The 27,624-nt window shown below is 42.8% G+C and overlaps 1 protein-coding gene across 4 annotated transcripts in view; it reads left to right on the forward strand.

Moving 5' to 3' along the window:
* GATA6 (GATA binding protein 6) overlaps window positions 1–27,624 on the forward strand; it is a 66,063-nt gene that overhangs the window by 9,980 nt on the left and 28,459 nt on the right. For 2 of the 4 annotated variants that reach the window (XM_060613429.3, XM_060613431.3), the window contains exons 4-7: window positions 1,179–1,304; window positions 2,169–2,256; window positions 2,350–2,453; window positions 20,882–27,073. In XM_060613429.3, coding sequence (XP_060469412.1) covers window positions 1,179–1,304; window positions 2,169–2,256; window positions 2,350–2,453; window positions 20,882–21,049 — 486 coding nt within the window. In that variant the 3' untranslated portion in view covers window positions 21,050–27,073. Of the gene's footprint in view, window positions 1–1,178; window positions 1,305–2,168; window positions 2,257–2,349; window positions 2,454–20,163; window positions 20,300–20,881; window positions 27,074–27,624 lie in introns of those variants that run through there. The other 2 variants (XR_009604307.2, XM_078435381.1) reach the window with 2 other exon arrangements.

Genomic DNA, 27,624 nt, shown 5'->3' on the forward strand with positions numbered 1-27,624 from the left:
ATAAAGAATAATGTGAAAGTGATACAATAGGATGTGAATTGTAAATGGAAAATTCAGTTTTATCTTTTAAATTTGCCAGCAAAGGATTTGAAAAATCTGTCCTTTCATCTGAATATCCAGTACACCCTCAATTCATATTTTTGTTATACATTCTTTAAAACTATTCCTTTGTGAAATTAATCTATGTAGCTAACTTCCCAAATTCTGTTAACTTTCAACTTATTTTGGTCCTTGGATTTTTCCTCACAGCTTGTTTACTGAAGTCATGGCACTGTTTTTTAGTTGCCTCTCTAGGTAATTCAATAACAAATTTAGATTTTGGCATTTTGGAGAGTAACTTTTACTAGCTTAAATCATCTCTTTATAACTTACACATAATAATTTAGATGAGATGAATTCCCTTTAAAGATATTATAGGCATAAAGGGAACATGGAAATCAGAATGACAGTGCCCTTTCTGATAATACCATTTAATCCTTTGTATGAACAAAAGTTGGGTATCGTACTGATAGGGTGAAGAAAATATATCCCTATCACTGTATGTAAGGTAATGCCAGCATTAAAACAATGCCATCAAATTTGCTTATCCTTTGTAAAATGAATAATACAAAAGCTCAGCAGTCAACCGTGATAATTATAAGACATGTATTAAAATATATTTCTTTATAAAAATATCGTACACTTTCCAAGATCCGTTCCTATCAGTATAACGTATATAGGCCCTTCTAAAGTTTTTGGGTTATTTCTCTGGATTTATCTGAGAAATGAGTGGTTATCTCTAGTTTCCAGGTGAAGTGGAGACTGCACAAAGCCACTTAAGAACACTGGCAGGCATTTGTGATTTGTGATTGCATTTCATGACTTCTATCTCAGACCTCTGACAACAGTGAGCACAGTTATTGGCCAACATTGTGACTTCGTTCTGGTTATTCTCTCATCTACGCTAATATGCTGGAGCAAACCAAACACACACATGGGATGGAGCACTGCACCTGAAACTCCAGTTTCTTGGTCCAGAAAGGTCAATCTAATTACCCTTCAAATTCTTTTCCCCAGGGACCTTTGATTTATAATAAAGTACATGCTTGTTGATGACAGGGACACGCTGCATGGATGTACGTAGCATATACATAAAATCACTTATATCTGTGCACTTACTGTCTTGTGCTACTTTTTAGCCTTCCTCCCGGCGGCTTGGATTGTCCTGTGCCAACTGCCACACCACAACCACCACTTTGTGGCGCAGAAATGCTGAGGGCGAACCTGTGTGCAATGCTTGTGGACTCTACATGAAGCTCCATGGGGTATGCTGCGTATCCTGCTCATGTGTATACGTGTTTAGGGTCTTATTTGTACGTGGTTTTAGTCAAGAAAAAAATCAGCCAAGGAGAGGGGATGAAAATGAAAAATCTGATTTCCTATGTACATGTTTTTGAATTTAGGATGTTATTAATTATAATATAAACTATTATCTCATATACTAGTAAGAAACAAAAAAAATACTGCCAATTGAACTGTCACATACATCCATTGTAAGACATCCCAATTTTAGAAATACTAAAATGTGAAAAATGTGCATTTTAGAGTCGACAACATGGTAGTAACCTTTTTAAAAAACTGTATATTCAGAGGAAAAAAAGGCATGGAACCAACTAGAAATGCACAATAACTATATCTTTGACATTTGGGGAATGCAGCAAGTACATTTATGCAAAGGAGCAATAATATATTTGATAGTTATAGTTAGCAACATTCTGTTACTCATTTTAAGCATAGCACAAAATATTATAAACACATTAATCTTAAAAAGGAAATTAACCTTGTATGTGTAGGAGGGAGAGAACACATGATCTCTTTGAAATAAAAATATGTACTTCTTGGTTTTACTCTGTAATTGAAGCTGTTTAAAACAATAAACAGTGAGTTGAGGGAATAAATTTTCCCTGGCAAATAACCCCATTCTCTCTGAGGGAATCTGCATTTGATCGGGAAAGTGTAGCCTTTGTCCAGGTTGGAATCTGTTGCGCATGTATCAAAATTGGACTGAAATTCATGCCAGCTTCTTTTATAAATGAGGGCTTTCAGTACCTATGTTGAGTCTTTAGTTAAAAGTTGTGTTTTCTTCCATATAATGTTAAACTTAAGGCCTATATGAACATTTTTTTTAGGTGCCTCGACCGCTTGCTATGAAAAAAGAGGGAATTCAAACCAGGAAAAGAAAACCTAAGAACATAAATAAGTCAAAAGCTTGCTCTGGTAAATACAGTAAAATGCTATTTGATTGTAAAGCATCTGCTAACTTGAACAGCAGAGTATGTGTGTGTTTATGAGGTTAATTTTGATTTGCAGGTAGTAGCAATAATTCTGTTCCTATGACTCCAACTTCCACCTCTTCTAACTCAGATGACTGCAGCAAAAACACTTCCCCTACAACACAACCGACATCCTCAGGGGTAAGTGTTAAAGCAGTATATAGACTCATTCTAAGCTAGGGGGTTGCGCTTGCTCTCTAGTCTATTATCTCAAATTTTATCTTATCTGGTAGTACAATAATCTAAACCAACAGTTCGGTTTAGTTAGCTGATACCTAAGAATAGTTTTTAGAGGAGATTACATTTGAATGTCAACAGAATGACAAACGCAAGTACTTTACAAACCTCTTAATTAAGATCTATATCATTTTTTATGGTTAAATTAACCCAAGTAAAAGCAAGAAGTTTTGAAGTGCTTTCCAGAGTTTTAGTTGCAGGTTTCTATCTGAGCTGCCATATATATGTATTTCTAACGTAGACCAGGAGAACTAGGAGTCAGAGGTTTTATAGATCTCAGTGCCCATGGCACTTAAATTGCTTTTGCTTATCATAGAGAGACTCCCATCTTTTTTCCCTTTTCTCTTCTCTTCCTCCCCCCGTTTTTCTTTTTTAATAAAATCATTTACCCCAAGAAAAGTTCATCACAGTTTGTGCTGTGCTGCTATATTCACCGATCTTCCTTTATCCACTGCCCTCCTGCCTTGCCTTCTTCTAACTCACCTTCAGGGCACCCAGGCTCATTTCAGCCTTGCCGCAAGCCAGGGAGCAATTTTGGTTGTGAGTAATTCCTGCTCTTGAGGGTAGAGATGCAAGGGTCTTCGCGAAGATCACAGTTTCTGTAAAGCTGTGACCGGAAACTCCGTTTTTCTCAACTGCCGAGCACCTAGTGTTTCCCACATTTACCCAGTGTTTCCCACATTTACCCAGAATGCTCTTTAAAAATGACCAGGCCTCACTCTAGACCACAGCGGGTGAGGTCTGGGCTGCAGGACTGTGGCAGTGAGCGTGCCTCGGTGATTTTAAGGATTACACCGAGACTAGTTTAAGTCAAAACACGAGCATTAAAATCCCTGTTTACTTAGTAATTGTTTTTCACATTTAGCTTTGCCCTGTTTGGGGTCCTTTGAAATGCTACAGATTCCTGGGCCCCACCCTGGATTTTCTGAGTCAGAGTCTCTGGGGGTGGGGCTTGGAAAGTTGTGTTTTTGAGCGAGCGCCCCATTTGAGCGAGCGCCCCAGGTGAAATTGAAACTGTTGCCCTCGAGGTGTCTTCTGACCGGGGTTTGGGAACCATAGAGCTGTTTTCTCTTCGTCATATTTCGAATGGTTTAATAAGCAAAAATGAAACATGAAAGAAGTTTTTTAGGCTGCTTAAAATTATATTTGATATTTCTCGTCCTCCATCCCAAATTCTGTTGGGCTTTTGCTTTTTGCTTTAATCACACAAGAAGTCTGTTGAGTTTCACAAGGCAAAAAGCCTTTCCATTGTTTTTTGTTTGTTATAGATAGATGTTAAAGAACGTTTCTAGCCTTTATGAAAGTGGACTCTGGTGTATGATTTTTTTTCTTTAACAGAAGGGTTAGGTGTAATTTTAAGGGTCCAAACTGGTAAACAGAACATTTACCTGTGTGGAAATGGAAAGATAAAGATTATTTAAGAATGTTCTTTATTACACCCTAAGTCCTCAGCCACACTTATGTAGTAGTAGCTACCTACATAGGGCAAAATGATGAACCGGTTTTTGAAAGCACTAAGGTAGCAGCCAGGTTTTTGGCTTCAGTGTGATGTCAGTCTCTCCCAGCTGAAATGAAGCTCGCTGCCAGCTTCGGATCACTTTTGTTTGTTAAGGTGAGCTTAAGCATGGAAAAAGCCAAATGTGAGTGGTAAATGGCACAGAAATACAGGTGTTTGCCCCTCATTGGGCTTTGGGGGCTTGGAACCACAGAGAGTGGGGTTCGTTTTGCTCTCGTGGTTTTGACCAGAAGGGACCATTTGCAAGTCTGATCAGTTGTCCTCCAGGGGAGGAGCCATGGGAAGTCAGTGACGGGCTGCGGCTCTGGCCTGCCTGGAAGAGGGACCTCGGGAGCTCTGCTGCTGAGCTCTGGGTGCTTCAGTGGGCATCTCTCACCTGGGACTCAGCATGCTGGAGGTGGCTTGCCGGTCAGTGCCATTTGGAGGAACGCTCCATTCCCTGCTAGAGGCCAGGAGGCAAAGCAGTAAGGATTGTGGAGGTTGGTGGAGTTTGAGAGCAGTTCTGTGCAAAGTCTCGTGCAGCAAGCCCCCAGCATTCCCTTAGCCTGTGCAGCCTCCGCGGGAGCCGGGCCATGCGAGCTGCGGACCTGACCAGGGGGCAGCTTGCAGAGCCCAAGCAGCCTCAAAGCCTCTGTGACACCTTTTCTCACGGCTGGCCGGGGCTACAGCTTGCTTGCCCTCCTCCCTTCCCTCTGTAGGGACTCACCTTCCACCCTTCCCCCACCTGGGCTCCACAGGCACCCGGGCTTTCGGGGGTTCTCTCGAAGGTTAGTCCATCACGGATGTCTCCAGCAGCCCCTACCTGACGTGGCTGTTGTGGGGAACCAGGCCTACCGCACAGAAGGCAATCTGCTGGCTGCCTTTGGAAACTGTCCCTCTCCAGGAATAATTGTTGTAGACCTGAATGGTCTTGCCGGGTTACTGCCGAGGAGTGCCACTGTGTGTACTCAGTGGCCCCTTAGAACCTTCAGAGCCTTCCCTGGGTGTGTGAGGCCGGCCAGGGGCTGGGAGAGCTGTGAGGAGGACCACGCTGGGGGAGCCGTCTGTGAGCAGCTGGCCGAAGCATTTGTGAAAGGTGGCTGCGCTGACAAGATGTGTCCTTTTCCCATTTTGGTCACAGTTTGTGATGTTGGAGGGAGCCGGTGTCGTGACTGGATGCTTCTAGGAGTTGGGGAAGTGCCACAGGTGAGGGAAATGTTACTGGGCAAAGCAGGGCTGTGCCTGGTACTTGTACATGGCACCCTGGTGGGCTTCTTTGATGATGGGTCCGTCCCACTGATCTCCAGTGGCCCCTGTGGCCCACAAGTGGCGGAAGTTAGTAGTTCAGGGTTATTTCACGAGCTACAAAACAAAGGGCAATCTTAGGCATACTCCCGGTGGAAGGCAGGAACTGGGGGCCACCTGAGATGTAAGTGGCGACATAACTGCTTGTCCGTCTTAATGATTGTAACAGCAAGGAAGTCAGAATGTTTGTTGCAAAGGTCCACGTCAAACCTGCTGTTCCTTTTAATTCCCCCCTGGGAAAGTGTAGGACATGATCAGTACGCATTCCCAGCAGGCCTTCTTTTATTTATTTTTTTAAAGTGTTTTTTTTTTTTTTTTTTTTTTTTTAAGTTTACTTATTTTGAGAGAGAGAGAGCTTGCACAAGCAGGGGAGGGGCAGAGAGAGGTGGGAGAGAGAGAATCCCATGCAGACTTCTCGCTGTCAGGGCAGAGGAGCCAAATGCAAGGCTTGAACTCACAAAGTGTGAGATCATGACCTGAGCTGAAATCAAGAGTCAGGACACTTAACCAACTGAGCCACCCAGGCGCGCCTAACAGGCTCCTCTTAAATCCTGATGTTCCTACCCTGTCCTGCATGTGGGCATGTTCATGTGGGGACACCAGGTGTCTGTGGCTGGTTTCTGAGCTAGCCCAGCAGGAGCTGAATATTCTGGAGAGAGGGAAGCTGTCTGCTGCTGTGAGCAAAAGCTCCAGGGTTCCCTCCCCAACAGCAGTGAAGGAGTGGGCAGGATTCCTAGCACGCAGCATTTGGCATTCTTCCTTGATAAGTGTCTAAGTGCCACAGAAATCATTTTTGCGGTGCTCTGAAGCCTCATTTCTTTCCTTATTTGTCGTAAAGCTACAATGTCTTAGCTTTTTATATACTTGTTGCTAATTTGTGTTTTAACTAGATCTCTTGTAAAAGGAGACATTCCTTCTGATGGTCATCAGGTCATTGACCCAGCTACCTTATTATGACTCAGTTTCTCTTTGTTGTAGGTTTTGTATGTGTGGTGTGTATATGTTAGAGGTGGGTTATATGTTAGAGGTGTATATGTTAGCCCCTGCCCACAGGGCCCCTGGGTGGCTCAGTGGGTTAGGTTAAGTGTCTGACTTCAGCTCAGGTCATGATCTCCCAGTTTGTAAGTTCAAGTCCCGCGTGGGGCTTCGTGCTGACAGCTCGGAGCCTGGAGCCAGCTTTGGATTCTGTGTCTCCTTTCCGCCGCTCATGCTCTGTCTCTCTCTCTCACTCTTTCTCAAAAGTAAATATTTAAAAAATAAAATAATAAAATAGCCCCTGTCTTGTTTGTTCCTTTGGAATTCTTGTGTTTGTTAAGAAATGTGTTAACTTGATTTTTGTGCCCTTTGAACTTAAAGATACATTTTCCCAGAAAAGTCTTTCATGCTAAAATTTTCTTACACCTGTAGGTTTACTGAAAAATATGCATTTAGTTAACTTAAATAGATAACAGATTTTCTTTGGCATATATATATTTTCTCTGGATTGTGAGAATATTTAAATCTTTCATTGAATTCCATTTATTGACTAAATTACATTTTATAGTTTTGTTTTTTATTATTTAGGAGGGAAATAGGGGAACATGTTCTATTTTAGCAATTCCCAAGTAAAATTTAATAAGTATGAAATATTCTTATTCCTCTAAGACTTGTAGCTGAAAATTAGCAAAACTAGAGAACACTTTACATATATGTAAAATCTATATGATATGTATATGTAATAGGTATATATATTATATATGTAATACATATTTATTATGTACGTATATATAAGCTTTATCTCTTTATCCTCAAATTTTATAGGTCAAAAGTATTTCTCTTACTTTCCTTTGGTACAGGAAGGGTTAATTTGGGGTTGAAATCAGCAATAAGACTTAATGTCTGGGAATAAGAAATCACCGAACATATTTGCCTGCCTAGAGGTAGTTCTGTAACTAATTACTGAAAAAAATTAAAAACTACTTAAGTTTATATTAAAACTTTAAAAACTTTTTACTTAAGTTTATATTAAAACTGCAAATGTTGAGGTCCTCATAAATTCTATAATGTTGGAATAAATGGAGATGAGCTATATCTCACTAATCCTTGCTTTATGGTCATTACTCCATTTAAATAGTATTGTGCTTCGGGAGGCCCTGTTCACAATGGAGTAAAATAAGGTATCTGACCTCAGATTGTTTAGAATGTGGTGGTAGTGGTGGGGAGCAGGTGTAGACAGATCTCACTGCTGGTTAGATGTGGAAGTGCGTTAAAGAAACGACACAGTAGAGTATGTAGGAGTCGAAAGGAGGGAGCTGTTGATTCAACCTCAGAGTTGGAAATGGCTTCACAGAGTACTTTTGAATTAGTTGGGTAGGATTTTTGCAGGGGAAACCCTGGGATGGAGCTTTCCAGAAGGAAGAGCATGGTATCTGAGGTACTTCAAGGACATAGTTTCAGTGGCCAGTGTCACAGAGTGTAGGGTGTGGAGCCAAAGGCAGGAGATGGGGCCGGTGAATTGAGTGCAAGTACACTTTGAAAACTGGCTCAAATCAATATAAAGTCTGCCTTTAGTAGGGCGCCAAGTACCTTCATTTCTAAATGATGGACTTGGTCTAGCACCCAACTTTAGTAACAAATGTGTTTCTTTTTCTGGATTGCTGGAGTCCAACAATTAAAGCATTCTTAATGGCGTATTTTGATAATTGATGTAAACAAATGCTAGCATGCTCCCGCTTGTACGTTGTACAAGCAGGGTTTCCCTTCGTAATTAGAAAAACCCTCCCTTGGAGCTAGTGACGTGCTCTGGTCTCATGGCATGCGATGTAGGCCTGGGGTTTAGTTTCTCTGTCTCCAGGGCTTCTCAGGGCAAGACGGTTTGTGGTGGCTGCTGGGTGAATCTTCCTCTGAATGGAGACATGTTAGGCATGGTGTCTTCGGGATAGGAAATGTTTCCTCATCTCTGTGGTTTGTTGCTGGTAGTAGACAGCTTCCACGATGAGAGGCACACCTCCTTAGACTGAGGCAGGGACCTCATCTCAGATTTGATGCTGGCTGGTTCTGTGTTTTTGAGGGTGGGCCTTACTTGCTGTTTGGTCATTTTCTCGATGTGAGATAGGTGTCTTCATTCCTGCCTCATTTATTCTTCTGGGATGCTAGGTGCCTAGCTAGACCTGTTTCCCGACTGCAGTCACTCCTTGGTAATAACTCTATTCAACAACCTTGTCAGAAGTACTTCTGAGCTGCATGGTGCTAAATGTTGGGCTACAAGTGGTTTGAAAGAGTTAATGTGCCCTCATAGTGCTTATGGCTACAGCAGTGATTTAGGGACTGACACTTGTTAGGATATCTGGATGTTCTTCTGAAGAACAATTTAAGACAACAGTTAACATCTTTAAGGCATTCTGGAGAAAGGTTATGTACTTTGTAGGTTAATGGTTAATGTTTAAAAATCTTTTTGTAGATTTTGTGTATTGATATTCGCATCCTATGCTGCATATCGGAAAACACCACTTTAATCACAGCTTCTTTATTAGCAAATTTATACTCCACTGTCTTTTTGTCCAAGTAATTATTCACACTGGATTTACTATGGCATTATGATTGGTCATAAAATAATAGATCCTGCATTATTAACTATTCCTACAATAGTTAAGTAGCTGAAAGGTACATTCGTGAAGGACTTACAAAAACTGTAAGAGTTGCTTTCCTTCAGAAGAATTGGACTCTGCAGAGCAGTTCTGGTTCAGGAGGCTCCTGGAGCAGGACAAAAAATTACTGCTCGCCTTTTTTTTTTTTTTTTTTTTAATGTTTATTTTTGAGAGAGAGAGAGCACGAGCAGAGAGATTGGGAGACACAGAATCTGAAGCAGGCTCCAGGCTCTGAGCTATCAGCACAGAGCTGGACGCAGGGCTCGAACACCTGAACTGATCATGACCTGAGCCCGAGTTGGACGCTCGACCAACTGAGCCACCCAGGCGCCCCTACTGCTCATCTCTTAAGCTGAATATTTTACAGGTGTCCTAGGTTGCAGGAGAGTTGGGTATTAGTGTTAGCCTTGCATTTTATCATTGTACTCTTGCTTCTGAGAAATCTCTCCTTTTTCCATTCTTCATCACTTATGAGATACTGGACATAGCAAAGCAGAAGTCTGCTTCTAAGTACTTGTACATGTCAGGTGTTTTAGGTACCTTTTCTCTTTCATAATTATCACTCTACGTATGTTGTTTTATCTCCATTTTCGGTTTGTGAAGGGGGGAGTGAGACTCGGAACAAAGTAACAAGCCCAAGGTTGTGTATATGTTAAGAGGCAGGGCTTGGATTTGGACCCAGGTCTGGCCATCAGTGTTATCATTATGGCATACTAGATTAATATGTGATATTATGCAATATTGAAATCTTCAGAGAGAAAAAATAATATTTTCTTAAAGAAATCTGACCAATTTTCATTAGTAGTTTGAGCGTCAGAAATCATCCTGCCGAAACGGGTGGGAAAACGGTGCCAGAGAAGTGATTTGCTTGCGACCAAATACATAAGGCACATTATACAAATCTTCTTGTCAATATCGTACTTCTAAATAAAATATATTATGGTACTAAGACTATGTCAATTGGGTAATAAAAGAATAACAGGCAGTGAAATTTACTGTGGTTGATGTCCCTAATGTGATTATAAAAAGCTCTCTTAAAAGTATCAAACACAAGGTTGTAATAGTAACATCCTTCTAAGGGTGTGATTTCAATCTGATACACAGTGAGTGCCAAGTTAGGTGGAACTTTTAAGAATGTTCCAATTGCCTTTAGTTAGTTTTTATGAAATCATTGAAAAGCATTTAATAGGCAAGTGTCCATTTCCCTCAGAGTTTATAGTCTACGATACTCTTTTCTAAATGAATAAAAACAGAGTTGAAAAGTCATTAATCTCCCACAAGAGTCTGTGAGAGTCTTGCAGTTAGGTATCATTATTGCCTCATTTATAAACCAGAATCCGCAGTGACTCCATAAGGTCACAAAACCAGCCAGTGTGGAAGCTGGGACTGGAACCGAGGTCTCCGGCCTGCTACCACTCCCAGGGAGCTGACCAATCATCACAGTTATTAACATCCCACTTGCCTCTTGCTACAAGCCATGAACGTAAATATTTTGTTGGCATTTTATCTTCATGCTCCCTATGTGCCAGGCTCCCTTTCTTCTTTCAGTTCCTTCTAATAACTCACGTTCCTGTCTGACCACATCGGCCTTCACTGTGAAAGTCACACGCCAACCTGGCAAGGAACACGTAAGCGTGTGGGGTTTACATACTTTCATTTTGATCTCAAGGCCTCTTCCAGACTTCCCTCTTTCTGTGTCATGTGTATGTGTGTGTATGCACACAGGTCTGTGTGTTATGGGGAGGATGGTGAGGAGTCGTTAAAAATGCATTGCGCTACATTAATATCCAATGCCTTTATCTGTATATTAGGAAACAGCACAACTGTATCGTTCTTTAAATAGCTTATGATATATTTGTCCACCCAATTTATCACAGGACTGTGGTTTAATAAGTGACTCATCATCACAACCTGAAAGCCAGAATACTAGGTAGAGCATTAGTGTGGGGAGAATGTCACACACCTTCTCATATAGCCTCAGGTTAGAAGGCTTCATTTCAGAACACAAAGTTTCTCTGTAGATTACAAATTATTTGCAGTTGCCCCCCCCACCCCCCAACCCGGGCCTCTGTAAGAATATACAAATTGTCACAAAACATGAAATAATGTTACGGGAAAACATGCCCAAGTTTAAGAAATCTGGCTTAGAATGCTCTGAAATGTTATTGCTAAATGAATCTTCGAAGAAAATGAATTCCTTTACTGGAACAAAAGTAATTTATTATGCGTTTCATGGGCGTCTGCCAAAAGGGTTACTAGCGATATGAAGATCTAATGGATATGAACTGAATACAGTCTGTTTGCTTTGTTCATGTTTAGATCTACCTGTTAATTTTTTCTGAAATTTTAATAACTTTAAAAAGCATCTACAAAGACAGGCGTTGGCATATGTGATAATTCATAATTCAGCTACCTATCACACCAGACCCAGCACTTGGGATCTGTGGGACTGAGCACAGAGTATTTTATTGACTTCAGATTTTAAGAAAGATTTGAACAAATAAACGACAGGTATTGATCTCAGTGTACTGTTGCAGTCCTGTGAGTAAAGAGTTTCAAGTCAATATCTGAGGATGTTCAAATGCCTGTTTACTTGCTGTGCTGCAGTTTTAGGTGTTGTTAGCATGGCCTGGTTTCACCAAAGCGCACGTGCCAAAATCATATTTTTATCTTATTAAGTACAGACACTTTTAATTTAAAGCTCTGATTAAGCTTATTTGCTTGATTCATGGTGAAGCCTTAGTATGGTCTGCAGTTTAGTCTGGGGTTCACGGAGTAGCAGCTGGAAGGAAATCGATTCAGGCATCCAGGCACTAGCTCCAGCCCTATGTGTGACTGTAGTAAAGCTGCCAAGGTTTTGTAAAGCCTCTGTTTTCCTCCTACTAAAAGGGAAAAGTAATTCCTACCATCTGGTCCTTAAGAGCATTGTGTAGCATAAGTGGGAGATGCCTGCAGACCTCTTTGAAGCTCAAGGAGAACAGTATTATTTAAATATAATCTTGGAAGTTAATAGTGATGTGCTTTATTTGCATGGCATTTTTTTTTCATCCCAAGGCATTAGAAATAAATCCTTACTTTCCTTTAAGAGATGTAGAGCTATTGTGTTAACAAAGTAACTACATTTTAAATAATTTTATTCTGATCGCCACAATTTTTCATTCCTTGTGACAGTACTTTCATAACGCTTTCTTGTAAATGCTGCTTGGTTCTCAGACCATGGTCTGCTTTTTCCGATTGAAATGGGGAGATGAGGATACTCATCCAATCTGAAAAAACAGTTTTGTTTTTTTTTTTTTTTTTTAAATAAAAGATCATAATTTACCAGGTTTTAAATCTTTCCGCAGGATCCTTTGCCACCTAATTTGACAACTAGAGTCATCCATTTTGATTCATTTTAGAAGATAAACTTTTTCTTTAGAATGCTGGTGACTTCAAGTTGTGGGGCACCCCAGCCCCCGCCATTTATGTTTGTATGTTAACATTTTACTGATAGTCCCAGGGCACTCACAAACACTGGGTGTGCCTTTCATCACCGTGACAAACTTGGTATGGGTGCATAGATGCATGAAACAATGGGATCCTTTGCCCAGGTTAGATTGTATAGAATTGTCCTTACCTACTTGGAAAGGGCAGCGTCCTGGGGACTGGATATAACCTGGGCTACTCAGGCCCAGAAGGGGCGTGAGGCCCCAAGGGGACAGCCAGTGAGCTCTTCATTAAAGAACTTGCTTATTAAATTACAAGGAAATAAGTAAAATATTTTGCTGAAAACTGAGTTAGGTCATTGGCTGCAGTGATCATGACTCTCCCTGCTTGTGAGAGAAGGCGCTATGTTCTCTTGCTTTGAGTTGTTACTGGAGACGGGTTTCACGGGTCCTGATGGAGACAGAACTCTTGTGTTTCTGTATCTTGTGCCACTTCCTAAACTATTAGTGAGTCACTTTTGTGTCTGGTCCTATGACCTCCATCCAAACTGCAATGAGTGTAGTTTTTAGGGTGGAAGTTAAGATTTATCTGAAAGTGTTTCTCCTTTGTTGGGATTAGTTTTTTTTTTTTTAACTTGAGGCAGGCCACTATAAAGCACTGCAAGAGCCTAACCTAGAGGTTACAAAAGCAGAGAAGAGAGCGTTGGCAGTGAGGGATGGCTGGCTTCCCCTCACACAAGAAAAAGCCGTAACCACAAGCTTACTTAGATGTGTAGGAAGGACAGATCAGAGGCCATGGAAGCCGACAGTCTGAATTCGAGTTAAAGAGGCAGTGTGATCATCATCAAAGTCTCATGCTCTGGGAATGATCACACACTCACCCTCAACCTGCCTGGGGTGCAGTGTTTTGTTTCTTCAGATCAAGGCTCCATCGAGAGAGATTATGGCATGGAGGACTAAACACACCCCAGTTGACTCCTTTTTGGTTCCCTTCCTCAAAAATGAAATTTATGTTTATAATTCATAAGCTAGAGGACCTGTGTTATTCTTCTGTGGGGTGGCTGTGTTCTGTAAGTGTTTCCTTAGCTCTGATGGGTTGCCCAGCCGACGCTGCCTTAGGAGGGGTCTCTGGGCCTGCCTGTAAGGGTGTGTGTGAAGTAGAGGCGGAGAAAGAACTGACAGGGTGGGTGAGCCCACTGTGAGCCAGACACTGCTGGCCACTGACTCTATGAGTTTATCAGATCAGAAATCCTTGAAAAGAAAAAAGTCCATGTGACCTACAGATGAGCTGTGTCTGCTTCACAGGCTAGTGGATATTTTCCGTGTCCTGGCTGCAGCAGCCTGGTTGTCCCTGAAGTCATTTATTCCTTTAAGAGGGAGATTTCCAGCCCAGCTGCTCTGCCAGGTCTCCTACCTAGCCTGGCCTGGGTTCAGTGCTAAGCCCGGGCTGAGTCTGGTGCTGATAACACATTCTTTCAACAGGAAGTGCCTCCATTTTCAGTTGTCTGTAGGAGGGTGGAGGGCAGATAAGCTGTGAATGGAAACACCGAACAGATTTCGGCCCCACCCTCAGAATGTACTTTGATCAGAGAAAGAGCCAGGACCTCCGCCTGCCTGAACTGTCCACCAGAAGGAGGAAGGATGGTTCAGCTGTGGGCAATCTGAGGTGCTCCCCTCTGCCTCTGTCCGGAAACACTGGCTGGGTTAGATGGGTGTAGGTGAGTCAAATACCTGCTTTTGCTGAACTAAAGTCCTTTCAAGGTTTCAACTAGATGTGGAAAAACATTAACCAATTGAAATTTATGCTTGTAATTTTGTGTGCATGTCCTTGGGTCTAGCGTCTTAAGTTTTTTGATTTTCCCTCCAAATTGTACTGATCTTGATAGGTAGCTCTTGAATATACTAAAGAGGAAAAGACACTTAAGACGAACAATGATGTGACAAGCCAGGTTTCTAAAGGAGAGTTGTGCCAATTCTAGATTTCTTATATGGTTAGAATACTGGTGTTGAGTGTTTGGTGTTTTAACTTACATGCAACCATGTTTCACGTGTACATGGCTGGCTAGGTTCCAACCGATGCTAGGTGGCATGGAGGTAGGTGACTTCAGGGGTACATGGCCCTTCTGGCCCTCCTTTCTCTCTGTTACTTCCTCCTCTCTGGTTCCTCTCTATTTTTTCCCCTGCTACTTTATGACTCTTTCCAGGCTGGCTCATCCCTCAAGTGCTTTTGCATCATATTTCTGGTGCTAATGTCTTCAACCTTAAAGTTAGACAGCACTACTCCTTTCAGTTAAGATATTCAAAGGAAGGTATAGATGGCTGATAGATGGTCCCCTGGCCCTACCTCTCTTGGGTTCCCCTGAAATACTTTCGCTTGTGCATAAATTTTACTGATGACATAGTTATATCCTTCTGTTTTTCATTTAACATTGCATTATAGGATTTTTTCCCACTTTGCCACATGATCTTATTTTTAATAATTGCATCATAGTTCACTGAGCGGATGGACCTTGCTTTTCCAAACCATCTTGTATTATTCGGTATTAGATTATTTACGTGATCCCCACTATTGTAAATAACTGTGCCATGAATGTCTTCCCATGAGGAGCCTTTCCCTTCCTTTGAATTCTTTCCTTGTAAACACATCTCCAGAAGTGCAATTACAGAGCTCAGTAGGATATAAAGTTCTTGATGGCTCTGCTTAAGGCATGTACCAGAATATAGCTGCACCGGCCATGGATGAGAGGACTGGGGTTGTCAGAGTCTCATCAGATCTTATCACGTGATCTCATTATCATTACATAAAATTTTTATTTTATTTTTATTTTATCTTTTTATTTAAATAAGCCCTACTCCCAATGTGGGGCTTGAACCCAATGACCCTGAGATCAAGAGTCTCATGCTCTAGGAGCACCTGGGTGGTTCAGCGGGTTAAGCGTCTGACTTCAGCTCAGGTCTTGATCTCGCAGTTTGTGAGTTCGAGCCCCGCGTTGGGCTCTGTGCTGACAGCTCGGGGCCTGGAGCCAGCTTCTGATTCTGTGTCTTCCTCTCTCTCTCTCTCTCTGCCCCTCCACCACTCACGCTCTCTCTCTCTCTCTCTCAAAAATAAATGAACATTAAAAAAAAATTACCGACTGAGCCAGCCAGGTGCTCCATAAACATTTTATTTTTTATTGAGGTATGAGTGACATACGAAAGAAAGCTGTACACTGCAGTATTTCATGTTGAAATAGTGTATCCCCATCTACAAATAAGGGTCTCAGTTGTTGGGCACAAGCACATTTTTTTTTCTGAGAAAGTCAGATGTCACTTTTGATTTCAAATGAGCTGCTGATGTTTTTCAGGTACTCATCACTCATGTAATTTGGGATTTGCCTGTCCTTTGACGTAGGAGTCATTTTTGACTGATCAAAGAAGACAATAGGTATTTCAGTTGGTAGCTGTTAGGATTATTGCTCAGTTGTTAAGAATAATGTTCAAGGTATTAGGATTTCTTTAATGTGGTTTATTTGAAGAAGGCCCATGAGCCTTTTGAAGGGCTAAAGAAGCACCTTGTTTTGTTTTGTTCTCTGAAGAGTTGTCAGTAACAATTAGAAGAAGGTCGTTGCTGGGGCACCTGGGTGGCTCAGTCGGTTGAGTGTCCAACTTTGGCTCAGGTCATGACCTCATGGTTTGTGAGTTTGAGCCCCGCATTAGGCTAGATGCTGTCAGCGCAGAGCCAGCTTCAGATCCTCTGTCTCCCCCTACCTCCCCTCTGGGCTCACGTTCTTCCTCAAAAATAAAATAAGCATTTGCAAAAAAAAAAAAAAAGATGGTCATTGTTGAGGTGGTTTTCAGTTAGCTCTGAATGAGTTCCACCTTTGCTCCCACCAAGTGATGGTGGTAAGTCTCCCCACCCTGGCAAAGGTGGGGAGATTAAATTAGGTCTGTGCTCCTTAACAATAATAATAAAATAATACTAATAGTGCTGTTTGCTTCTGTCATTTTCCTGTTGTCAGATACTGTTGTAAAGGCTTTATGTATCTTAATGAATTGAGTTCTTGCAATAACCTCAGGATACAGATGCGTCTTTTTTAGCTTCCATTTTCAAGGTGAGGAACCTGAGGCATAGAGAGTTTTAGATGAGGCCTTCTCGGTTACTTCTCCCACATTGTGCCCTTGCCCCTTTTGCTTAATCCTTCCGTTTCAGCTGGCTTTGCTTGAGAATGTGCCCTGCATGCCTCCCCTTCCGAATACCCTTTCCTCACCAGTAATAATGGCTTCCCTTGATGCTTACCATGGCAAGGTGCCATGCTGATGCTTTTGCAAACATTGAATTGTCACAGCCCTACTTGATGGGTGATGTGAGGGCTAGTTTCTAGTTTCCCCAGGAGGAGGCTCGGAGAGGTGACCTCACTCAGTAGGCGGCTGAAGCAGGGTAATGCTTGCAAGTCCGTCCATGTTAGTCCCCAGCGTTGCAGGCTGCGTGTGGCCCACCCCCGGAATCCTTTCCCCTCTGTGGTTCCTTTTTAGACCTACTGCTCCCTTTCAATGTCTCAGCCACTCATTTATCATCTGTGATGGGCAGTTGACCATTCTTACTTTCAAGTATGTATGTGGCCTGGGAGCTCACCCAGGGAGCGTCTGTCTCCTTGGGCTCATAGATCCAGTGCCTGGCTCTCATAAACATCTTGCTAATGTTTCTTGTTGCTGACCTGTGGTGGTGACGACCCCTCTGCTATCTCAGCATGTCTGGCCATGTGAGGCGGGCTGCTTCCTGGGCCGATCCGGGTGGGTACCCTCTTTCTTTCAGAAAGTCTCGCTGTGGTGAAGTCAGATTTAGTCAGAGAAATGCACATGTGCTTTTTTCTGGGAATAGGTAGATCAATATGGAATTGGGTGTGACCCATCACTTATAAGTGCACCCACTCTGCTGGTTGTATGATAGCTCCTTTCTAAAATGCGGAGTAATGGAGTATCACCCTTTTGTTTATTTTTTGGGGGATTAAATCTGGGTCTGTGATGGGTTTGCTCATAGTGGAGTTTCTGGAATTAATGACTAAAATTACTTTACCCTATTTATACGGGTAACCAAATCCATAGTTTTGTTGGTGTGTTTGACAGGATTATTTCAGCTATTTCAAATTCTAAGTTTTTGACATCTCAGTGACTTTGTGAAGTTTGCTTTCTTATGTACCCAAAGCCCTCAGTTTAAGTCTTATGTTAAAATGTTAATTAATTAATCAATTTTTAAAAAATGTTTGTTTATTTTTGAGAGAGAGCTTGAGCACGCAAGAATTGGGGGTGGGACAAAGAGAGGAGGACAAAAGATCCAAAACAGGCTCTGCACTGACAACAATGAGCCCAATGTAGGGCTCGAACTCACCAGCTGTGAGATCATGACCTGGGCCAAAGTCAGTTGCTTAACCGACTGAGCTACCCAGGTGCCCCTAAGTTTGTGTTAATTTAAAAAGAAGTTTGAGTGTGGCAGTACTGTTGTCGCTGTATTTTTACAAACCCACCTTTTTGCCAGGAAAGGGATGGATTGGTTAGCTGTGAGTGGCTGGCTTTGGTCTGTCCATTTGGGAGGAAGTGGAGATGGGCAGATAGCAAGTCCCATGGCCAGACCCTCCTTCCCAGCCTCATGTGGTTATTGTGAAGATTGGAGAGAAAAACAAGATTTTTTTTTCCAGAAAGAGCAAAACCACTCTGACTTCCAGGCTCCCGAGTGGAGCCAAGGGGGCTCAGCATACCTTTCAGTTCAGCCTGTGTCTGGTGCCCCGTGTTTCTCTGAAGGAGATATAGCATCAGCTCAGCCAGACAAATGGATGTTTTGAAAAGCACAAAACATTCTAGCTGTGTCAAAAAAACAAACATCCAGTAATTTGTGGGATTAAGCCTTGAAAGCTAGGAAAAAATAATGAACTTCAGAGCTTTCTAGAAGGAAAAAGCCATGATTTAAGTATGGGATCATGGCTACATTTTAATTTTTTATTATTTTTATCTTTATTTTTTATTTTTTTTTAATGTTTTTATTCACTTTTTGAGAGACAGAGAGAGGCAGAGTGCAAGCAGGGGAGGGGCAGAGAGTGAGGGAGACACAGAATCTGTAGCAGGCTCCAGGCTCTGAGCTGGAGCTCGATGCGGGGCTCGAACCTATGAACCGTGAGATTATGACCTGAGCCAAAGTCGGCTGCTTAACCAACTGAGCCACCCAGGAGCCTCTATCTTTATTTTTTAATAAACTTTTTACTTTGAAGTGATTTTAGGTTTACAAAATCACTTCAAAGTAAGTTACAGAGGTCATGCAGAGGTCTACTGTACCCCTTGGCTCAGTTTCCCCAGATGCCAGCCTTGGGTTTCCATGATGCTTTCATCCAGACCGTGGAAGCAGCATTGGTCCGTTAACTGACATAAGGCTCTGTCCCCTAGGTGTCCTTTTTTTTTTTTAATGTTTATTTATTTTTGAGACAGAGAGAGACAGAGCATGAATGGGGGAGGGGCAGAGAGAGAGGGAGACACAGAATCCGAAGCAGGCTCCAGGCTCTGAGCCATCAGCCCAGAGTCCAACGCGGGGCTCGAACTCACGGACCGCGAGATTATGACCTGAGCTGAAGTCGGAGGCCCAACCGACTGAGCCACCCAGGCGCCCCTGTCCCCTAGGTGTCCTTCTCAGACCTGACACCTTAGGCAGTTCTTCTGAGCTTGCTCTGGGCTCTGATACTTTCTCAGTGAGCCTCATTCAGCAATTGTGTGACAGTAAGGCCAAGTTCCAGGCTATCAGGCCTAAGACCACAGAGGTGACTGCCCTTCTCAGTGGGGTGGTGCCACATCTTGTCACTGGGATGCTGGCCCGTGGCCCCTCTGTAGCCACAGTGGCTTACATTCTTTCTCCAAAAACGTGTGGGCTCGCTTGAGAGAGTAGTGGTCTTTCCTCTTGTCTTTTTCTCTTTGGAAGGAAATGAGGGCCCTGTGGATGGGGTCGTAAGCATTCAGTTGGAAGGAAGGCTGGTTCGTGCAGACTTCTAAGCTATGCCAGCTGTCACTGTACCCTGTTCTTTCCCCTGGGACCCTGCGTGTTCCCTTGTGTCCTTATAGATCTTGTAAGTCCTTATCTAAGTGTAGCATGCATACAAATCCCAAGGGAAACACAGCTGTGTTTCCTGTACCTGGCAGGAGGGGACAGCGGGATGTTCTGCAGGTCTAAGTTATGGCTGATGCATGTGTGCAGGCTGAGTTCCGACACCAGAGGGGGCATGTTCTAGAACTCAGAGTGGTGAAGGATGAGGCAGGAAGACATGTTGTGTTGACATGTTGGGGCTTCTCAACCTCTGGGGGCACTGTGTGTGGACGGGGCACTGTCTTTCTGGGTGTTGTTGATGTCATTGACCCCTGTCCTCCGAGCCACACCAGGCCACACCCAGGAGCCACGCCTGGGAACCATGCTAGTCATGGCTAGATTTTTTTTTAAGTGTTTATTTATTTGGGAGGGGAGGGGCAGAGAGGGAGGAAGGAAGAGAGAAAATCCCCAGCAGGCTCCATGCTCAGCACAGAACCCGATGTGGTGCTTGATACCACAAACCGAGATAATGACCTAAGCCAAAGTCAAGAGTCAGACGCTCAACCGACTGAGCCACCCAGGTGCCCCATGCTTAGAATTTTTTAAAAAAGTCAAATGCAACTGTTTTCTTAAACTGTAGTCTAAACATGATTTTAGTTATTTTGGTTTGATTCTACTAAATTATACCATGTTTTCTATTTGGCCTTTCTCATTTGGATGGAAGGAATGAATGAAACAAGAGGAGTGATCTTTTGTTTCAACAAATGATTGCCACCACCATGACAGATATAAGATGTTAGCATTTTCTTTATAATGTGGTCTGCCTTCAAAATGGCCGGTTCTCCTTGAAAAGAATTCAGGTAAATGCGGTAGATACTAAACCTGTGTACACGTGGGTTCATTTTCCATGAAGTCAGTGCTCAAAAATTTCATTTATCATGCCTCGCTGAGCTGTGTGGCTTTCCATATTAGACTTTGGCATAACGGCTAAGGTTGTAGCTGTGCTGTGTGTGTGCCGGGGCGGGGGGTGGTGGTGGGGGGGGCTCTGCATTTTCTCTTTTGAAATGATTAGATTGTGTGGGCGTCATTAAGACCTACTTACCTAGGCGGTGTGGTTTGTTTCACTGCCAGAGAGCTGAGAGTTTGGTACTTTTTACAAGTAGGCCTCCTGCAGTTCCTTTTTCCTACCTTTGTCCAGCTGTGCATCTTGCCAGGAATTACTGCTGTGAGTTCTCAAGTTCACAGGAGAATGTTTCTAAGAGTTTACGTGGCCAGGGGTAGGTCAGTGGCACCATGCAACATGGTGGGCAGCTCTTGCCTGGGCCCCCCTGCCCATCTCCTTTGTCTCCATGTGCTTAGCTTGCAAGATGGTGCCGCCTGACAGATTGATCGATAACTGTCTCTCCCCTTCTCTTTCCCCCTCTATCCGTCTCTTCCGCCAGGCGGGCACCTCAGTGATGTCTGGCGCGGGAGAGAGCACTAATCCTGAGAACAGCGAGCTCAAGTACTCAGGTCAAGATGGGTTGTACATAGGCGTCAGCCTGGCCTCCCCGGCCGAAGTCACATCCTCGGTGAGACAGGATTCCTGGTGCGCCCTCGCCCTGGCCTGAGCCCGCTGCGGGGATTTTGTCAAGCCGTCCAGACCAGGGCGAGTATGCTGACAGAACATTCCTCTGACGCGTGATTTCCGTGCCTTTATTTCGAAAGAGATGTATTTCCCAAGAGGCTTGCTCTGCCTTACCACCCTGCCCCTGACTCTGAAGAGCCAGAGAGAAGATGGAGGGCTTCCAGGGAAGGGCCAGTGCAGCCCACAGCACGTCACCTCCTCCTGGCCACGGCCACTTCCAGCCAGCCTGCCTCTGGGTGTGCCGGGGGATCTGACATCCTCTGTGCCACTTCCAGAAACTGGGACTAGGACTGGGGCCTTGCCTGCTAAGGAATATTGAGAGATTTTTTTTAAAAAAGGGTTTTATGTGTATTGCCCCAAATCATGTGCTTCTTCTGATCGGTTTTGGTTATTCCAGAATTTCTTCGTACCTTTTCCACACCTGAATTTCACGTGCTTTCATGGAGAAGACCATTTGAGGCCATTTGGTACACACCTCTGGAGGCTGAGTCAGTTCGTGAGGTTTCTCGTCAAAAATATTACTCCGTGTGCAAGACTGCATTATGACTTAACGTACACTGTGACTGATGTCTCAAAGTTCACATTGTGGGACTGACCTGAGGTCAGTCGGGATTTGTAAACAGGGTAGCAAACAAGATATTTTTCTTCCATGTAAACAATAATTTTTTTAAAAAGTGCAATTTGCGTTGCAGCAATCAGTGTTAAATCATTTGCATAAGATTTAACAACATTTTTTATAATGAATGTAAACATTTTAACTTAATGGTACTTAAATAATTTAAAAGAAAAATGTTAACTTAGACATTCTTATGCTTCTTTTACAACTACATCCCATTTCTATATTTCCAGTTGTTAAAGAGAAATATTTCAAGAACAAATCTTCTCTCAGGAAAATTGCCTTTATCCATCTGTTAAGAATTTTTATACAAAAACACCAGTATCCCCTCTTTATTTTACTGTGGAATTTGTGCTGGAAAAAATTCAACAAAACTTTACTACCTAACAGATAACATTTGTAAATACTCTAGGCATCTGTATACACTACGATGAAGTCTATCGTGTGACTGACCCACAGGCAGGTTGGTTTACATTAAATTTTTTAAGAATGGGATGTCCTATGGAAACCTATTTCACCAGAGTTTTAAAAATAAAAAGGGTATTGTTTTGTCTTCTGTACAGTGAGTTCCTTCCCTTTTAGTTTCATTTTGATACTGTATGTGGCTAGAGATACGCCTATAAAACAAGCGCATGTGATGTTTGCAAATTGCCTGTTGGCTTTCCTTTCAATGAATTGTCCTTTTGGAGCTGCTTTATACCTTGGTTTATTTGAAGTTGGCACATGGAGTCAGTTATCATCTTCAATTTGCACTGGGGACAACTTTTATAAGTGAAAAGGACCCAGTATTATATGACTGTCTGAGATTATAAGCATTCTATTTAGGACTGATCCCTAAAAACTTTTAAAAAGTCCAGAGTTTCTTTCCCTCTGAATGAAATTTACTCTAAGACCCAGAAACAGAATGGTTTTCCTTTCTAGTTCCTGCTTTTGCAAAGTGCCACCAAGCCTCCACATTCACCTGAGGTTGAAGTCCTTAACACTCAGCAGAAGAGGGAAAAAAGGATCTGAACAGTCTTGGATTTCAGAAAACCGGGAGACTGTTTCATAACTCAATGGTGGCATTTCATTTTGGCTCCTTAAGTGTGGGACACTTCTTACTTCTTTTCATGTATGATTATAGTTATTCTGTGGGAGCCCGTCTGAGTCTTTCAAGAGAGGGGAAGTCTTGCTTTGTGGTGGGTTGTGTTGCCAGTGAGACCCAAGGCTGGGGAGTGTGTGTGTCTGGGGAGGTCCCTGAAGCCCACACACACTGTACAGCGGGCTAGAGCAACGTTCTTGGTGTGGAGTCAGACCACTAGGCTTGAGGTCCCTGCTCTGCACACAGGAGGTCTGTGGCCTTGGGCAAGTTGTCCCATTCTCATTTTCCTCATCTGTAAAATAAGGCCAATTAACATATAACTCCTAGGATAGTCCATGTGAAGTGCCTAGAGCAGTGCCTGGCATGTAGTAAGTACTAAGAGTTGACTTTGAAGGGGGAGTGACAGGAGCTCTTACCACATGAAGGTTTTGAATGTCTTACTCCCTGTGGGGTATTTAAACGTTTATGGTGTGTGAGGGTCTGGTGCCCCTTGGCTCACTTGCACTGCTTGAAAAAAGCTGGGGTGAGTGAAATGAGGGATCCCCAGATCAAGGGATGGCAGAGATGGAGGGAGGGAGCACCCTTGGGAGACACTAGTCTCAGTTTGGCTTTTCCAGGACAGGGTTGGTGTGACAGCAGAAGAAAATCATTATTCCGACTGACTCCTTTTTTCCCTCCTCCCTTTTATGGTTCTCGGTTCTCATTACTTTGAGTGCTTTCTGGTGGGTTGGGAGTTGTTAAGAGTTAACATGCTCTGATTGGAAAATGAATTTTTCTTATTGGGGCTTCCAAACAATCTTTTTTCTGGGGGTGGTCTCAGATGTTGCTCCTTCCAAACCTAAGACAACATTGGGTTCCTAAGGCTCTGTTTTTTTGTTTTTTTTTAAATATAATTCTTTCCCCTCTGTGTTCTGGCTTTCATGAAATAAATTACAAGGGTCAGAACAAGGGGAAATGGGGCTTCTTGTCCTAACACAACAAAATCCCTTAATCTGGGGCCTTTTCAATCGTAACTTTCTCACCTGTGATTGCATAAAGAAGCTTGATAATTTTGTTTTTAATTTTTAATATTTTTATTTATTTTTGAGAGACAGAGCATGAGTGGGAGAGGGGCAGAGAGAGAGGGAGACACAGAATCCGAAGCAGGCTCCAGGCTCTGAGCTGTCAGCACAGAGCCTGGTGCGGGGCTGGAACTCACCAACCACGAGATTGTGACCCGAGCTGAGGTCAGACGTTCAACCGACTGAGCCACCCAGGGGCCCCTCAAAAGGGAGTGCATTTAAATAGATGGTGCACTTCAGCTTAGAATCTTCAGACACATTTCTGTGGACAGAATTCAGAATTCAGACAGAATTCCTGTCCTCTGTCACCATGGCTGATTTTAGGCCGTCTTACATAACTGAAGGCTCTGTCTGGGGTCTCTCTTCGGGGTCACTTTGTGTTGTTTCCTGGTGCCTATGGGAGAGTCAGGAAAGCAAAAGGAGCCATTCATTTCCCCCTGCAAATAAATTAACTTGTTGCTCGTGGGGAGTGTTTTCCCCTGTCCTTGGAAATTTGATGTAATTTCAGATCATAGATAAATTGACTGCTAGGAGGGCAATACAGCATGTCTCTGGTGGCCATGCCAAATTCCAGGCTGCTTTTAATTTGGGGCAGTGTGGTAGCTTTGCCGCCTTAAGTTCTATGTACTGGCATTTTCCATGGGGTCTTCAGATCCTGTGACTCTGAGAAGGAGATCATAGGTGTGTGTATAAGCAAGGCAAGATGGGGGAGCAGGGATCAAACATTCACGCAGGGTAAGGCAGCTCTTGCTGATTAAAATGCATTTTGTTTCTGGTCTGAAATGTCAAGTCAGCTTGGCAAGACTCCTTATCTATCCTCTGTTGTTTGGAAGCTTTAATGGGCAGTAAGTTATGAATCTGATTATTTTAAATGAGAAACCAATATTGATAAATTTGCTAGACCACATCTTTCAAAACAGGGTCTGTGGTAAAAATTTGATGCCTACAGCTCTGGCCACTTGAGGCTTCGAGACGGATCCTGTGCTGCTTGAATCTTTAGCTGCAGTTGAAGCAGACTCTTCTGCTGTGGTCCCTGGAGGTGGTGGGGGGTGGTGGGGGGTCAGGGAGAAGGTGGTAGCCACCTGTAGGACCTGCAGAGGAAAAGAATCACATGGTGTCTTCAGTTGGTTCAAATGTAAGCTATTAGTAGGCTGAAAGCCTAAGTAAATTCATAGGGACTTTGGATAAAATAAATTATGGTTGATACTTATAAATAGCTTCTAAAGGAAGAAGTTAGGATGTTGCAGATACACATCGAACCTCTGAGTTAGACGTTAGAGCAAGAGACCACGCTCCCACCAAGGACGCTGGCATCTCCCACCTCTGCACTGGAGAACTGGTGGGTGAGGGGGTCTGCACAGCAATTCCTGCCCAGCAGCCGGCACAGGGAAGTGAGCGTTCCACAGCTGATGTCACTGTTTTAGTTCAAGAGATACTTATTTTGTTTGGAACCTTTTTTTGTGTTTTTGCTTGTTTTTAAAGAATCAACTTTTAAAAAATGGCTACAATATAGCAATTAAAGGTGAAATAATGTTTAATTAGTGGAAGGGCTTATATTTCAGTCATCAGCGGTTCGCTTTGGCAAAGACATTTCCTCTCTCTGGACCTCAGTCTCCGGATCAGCCATAAAATGGAGAAATCAAGCAGCAAGTTTGCTCACAGATTCCTTCCATCTGCATTCGCTGCCCACGGTCTCTTGTGTAGATTACATGCAAGGGTGATGGTGGGTTTGTGGGAAGCTGGTAGACCTGGAATGTCCTTCTAGCTCTCTTCTGGTTCCCTCACCACCTCAAGTCTTGATCTGTGGAGGCCATGTCCTCCTGTTGCCTCAGATCGCAGAGGGGGAGAATCCTGGTCGTATTCGTGAACTTAGGGGCTTTGTGAGAGGTGCTGCCCCACCCCCGATGCCAAACCTGCTTGGTCTGGGGCCCCTGATATAAAACTTATACAGCGATACGGACCCAGACCGGAAAATGGAAACGTCTGGCAGCTGAGCAGTCCACAGAACAAGGAAAAAACAGCTTTGCTTTGCTTGGCCCATTGCTTCAATATCTTGTAGTTGGTTTTTTATTTCTTGGAAACAACCAACTTTTCATTGTTGTTTGCCTTCTGTGTCTTCTCTTTAGCCATTAGGAGTTTTCCTCCCTGTCTCTCCACCCCTTCCCCGGCTTTTACTCTTATTTTTGTGAACTCAGTTCCTTTAACACTCCAAGACTAGTCCAAAACAATAATAGCAAATATTTATCTAGAGCGATGCACCAGTTTCTATACAAAGTGCTGCACGTATGTGGATTTATGTAATCCTCATACCAGGTGAATGAAGTGGTGCTGTCCCCATTTTACAGATAGTGTCTACAGAGGCACAGAGACGTTAAGGTTACAAGGTGGCACAACTGGAATTTGAGTCCCGGCAGTCTGGCAGTCCGGCAGTCCGGCTCCAGAGCACATGTTCTTAATCTCTCCGCCATATTGTCTTTTCATCTTGATTTAAAGGAGAAGAAATTGAAGAATGCAGAATGGAAGCCAGGACTGCCTGAGAATTAAGGCTAGGTTTTTCATCTCTTCCCTAGCATCTCAGAGATAGCTGTGATTCGCAGCACAGGTATGCCCAGCCTAGATGGAAGACCCCTTGTCAATGTCTGTTTGTTCCTATTACAGGTTTCTTTAGAATGTGGAAGGTAGTTGTGTAGTTGTGTAGTTGTTAGCTGTGAAGTCATGAGTTTGGAGGTGTTGTGCGGTGTAGGAGCAATTTGCTTGCCTTCTTTTCACAGAACCTCAGGTAAGGCTTCTTATGCTCTTACCTAGCTTGAAAGATTAAGGTAAACCATTTTGCAAAGTATAACAAGGCAAAATTCTTAATTGTAGTTGAAACTGCACATGAGAGAACAAGGAATACTTCATTGTGGTGTCAAATCTTTCTATGCTTGGTTGTGCCAACGAATTTTTTTCGGAAAAAAACTTGTGCAAGATGTTGGCGGTGATGTCTTAGGCTTTATCTTTTTAAATAAGTGTTCGTGGTGCTTACGTCATTGTTGCTGTTATTATTCTGATAAGTGTGCATTACTAATGATGCTCTCTGTCAGGGGTTCTCAAACTTCTGTTTGCTTGAGAATCATGCATAGTGTTTGTTAAAATTGCAGAGCCCTTGACTCCTTCCCCAGAGAATCTGATTCTGTAGGTCCTGTGTAAGGCTGAAAAATGCTTTTTTTTTTTTTTTTTTTGGCTTTGCATTAATTAAAATTTCTTGAATAGTACAAAATTTGAAAGTTATAAAATGCCCTTCTAACCCCTGCTCTAACAGGCCACTCTGTTCTTCTCCCAGATGTAACTTCTTATTTCTTGTATTGATTATACATATTGACTGTCGGTGCATACACAAGCATATGCAAATATATATACTCGTTTTTTTGTTTGTTTTTTACACATGTGGTAGCATACTACACACATTGCATTTTGCTTTTTGCACTTAGTATATCTGGGTAGTTCATTATTTAATCAATGCCCTATTGAACATTTGTTTCCAATCTTTTGCTATTTGAGTACTGCTGCAATTATTATCCCTTATCTGTGTCATTTCACTCATATGCAAATATACCAATGAGATGAGTTTCTAGAAGTGGTATTACTGAGTCAAGGGGTATCTCTACTTTTAATTTTGATAGATATTGCCAAATTGGTCTTACAGAGGTTGGTCCAATTTGCACTCTCATAGGCAGTGTGCAAGAGTGTGTGTTTTCCCTTAGCCAAATGATTTTGTTATCCTTCTGATCTTTGTCATTTTCGCATCTGAGTTTTGTTTT

This window comes from Panthera onca, chromosome D3 (genome assembly GCF_046562875.1).
Source record: "Panthera onca isolate mPanOnc1 chromosome D3, mPanOnc1 haplotype 2, whole genome shotgun sequence".
In the NCBI taxonomy this organism is placed as follows: Eukaryota; Metazoa; Chordata; class Mammalia; order Carnivora; family Felidae; genus Panthera; species Panthera onca.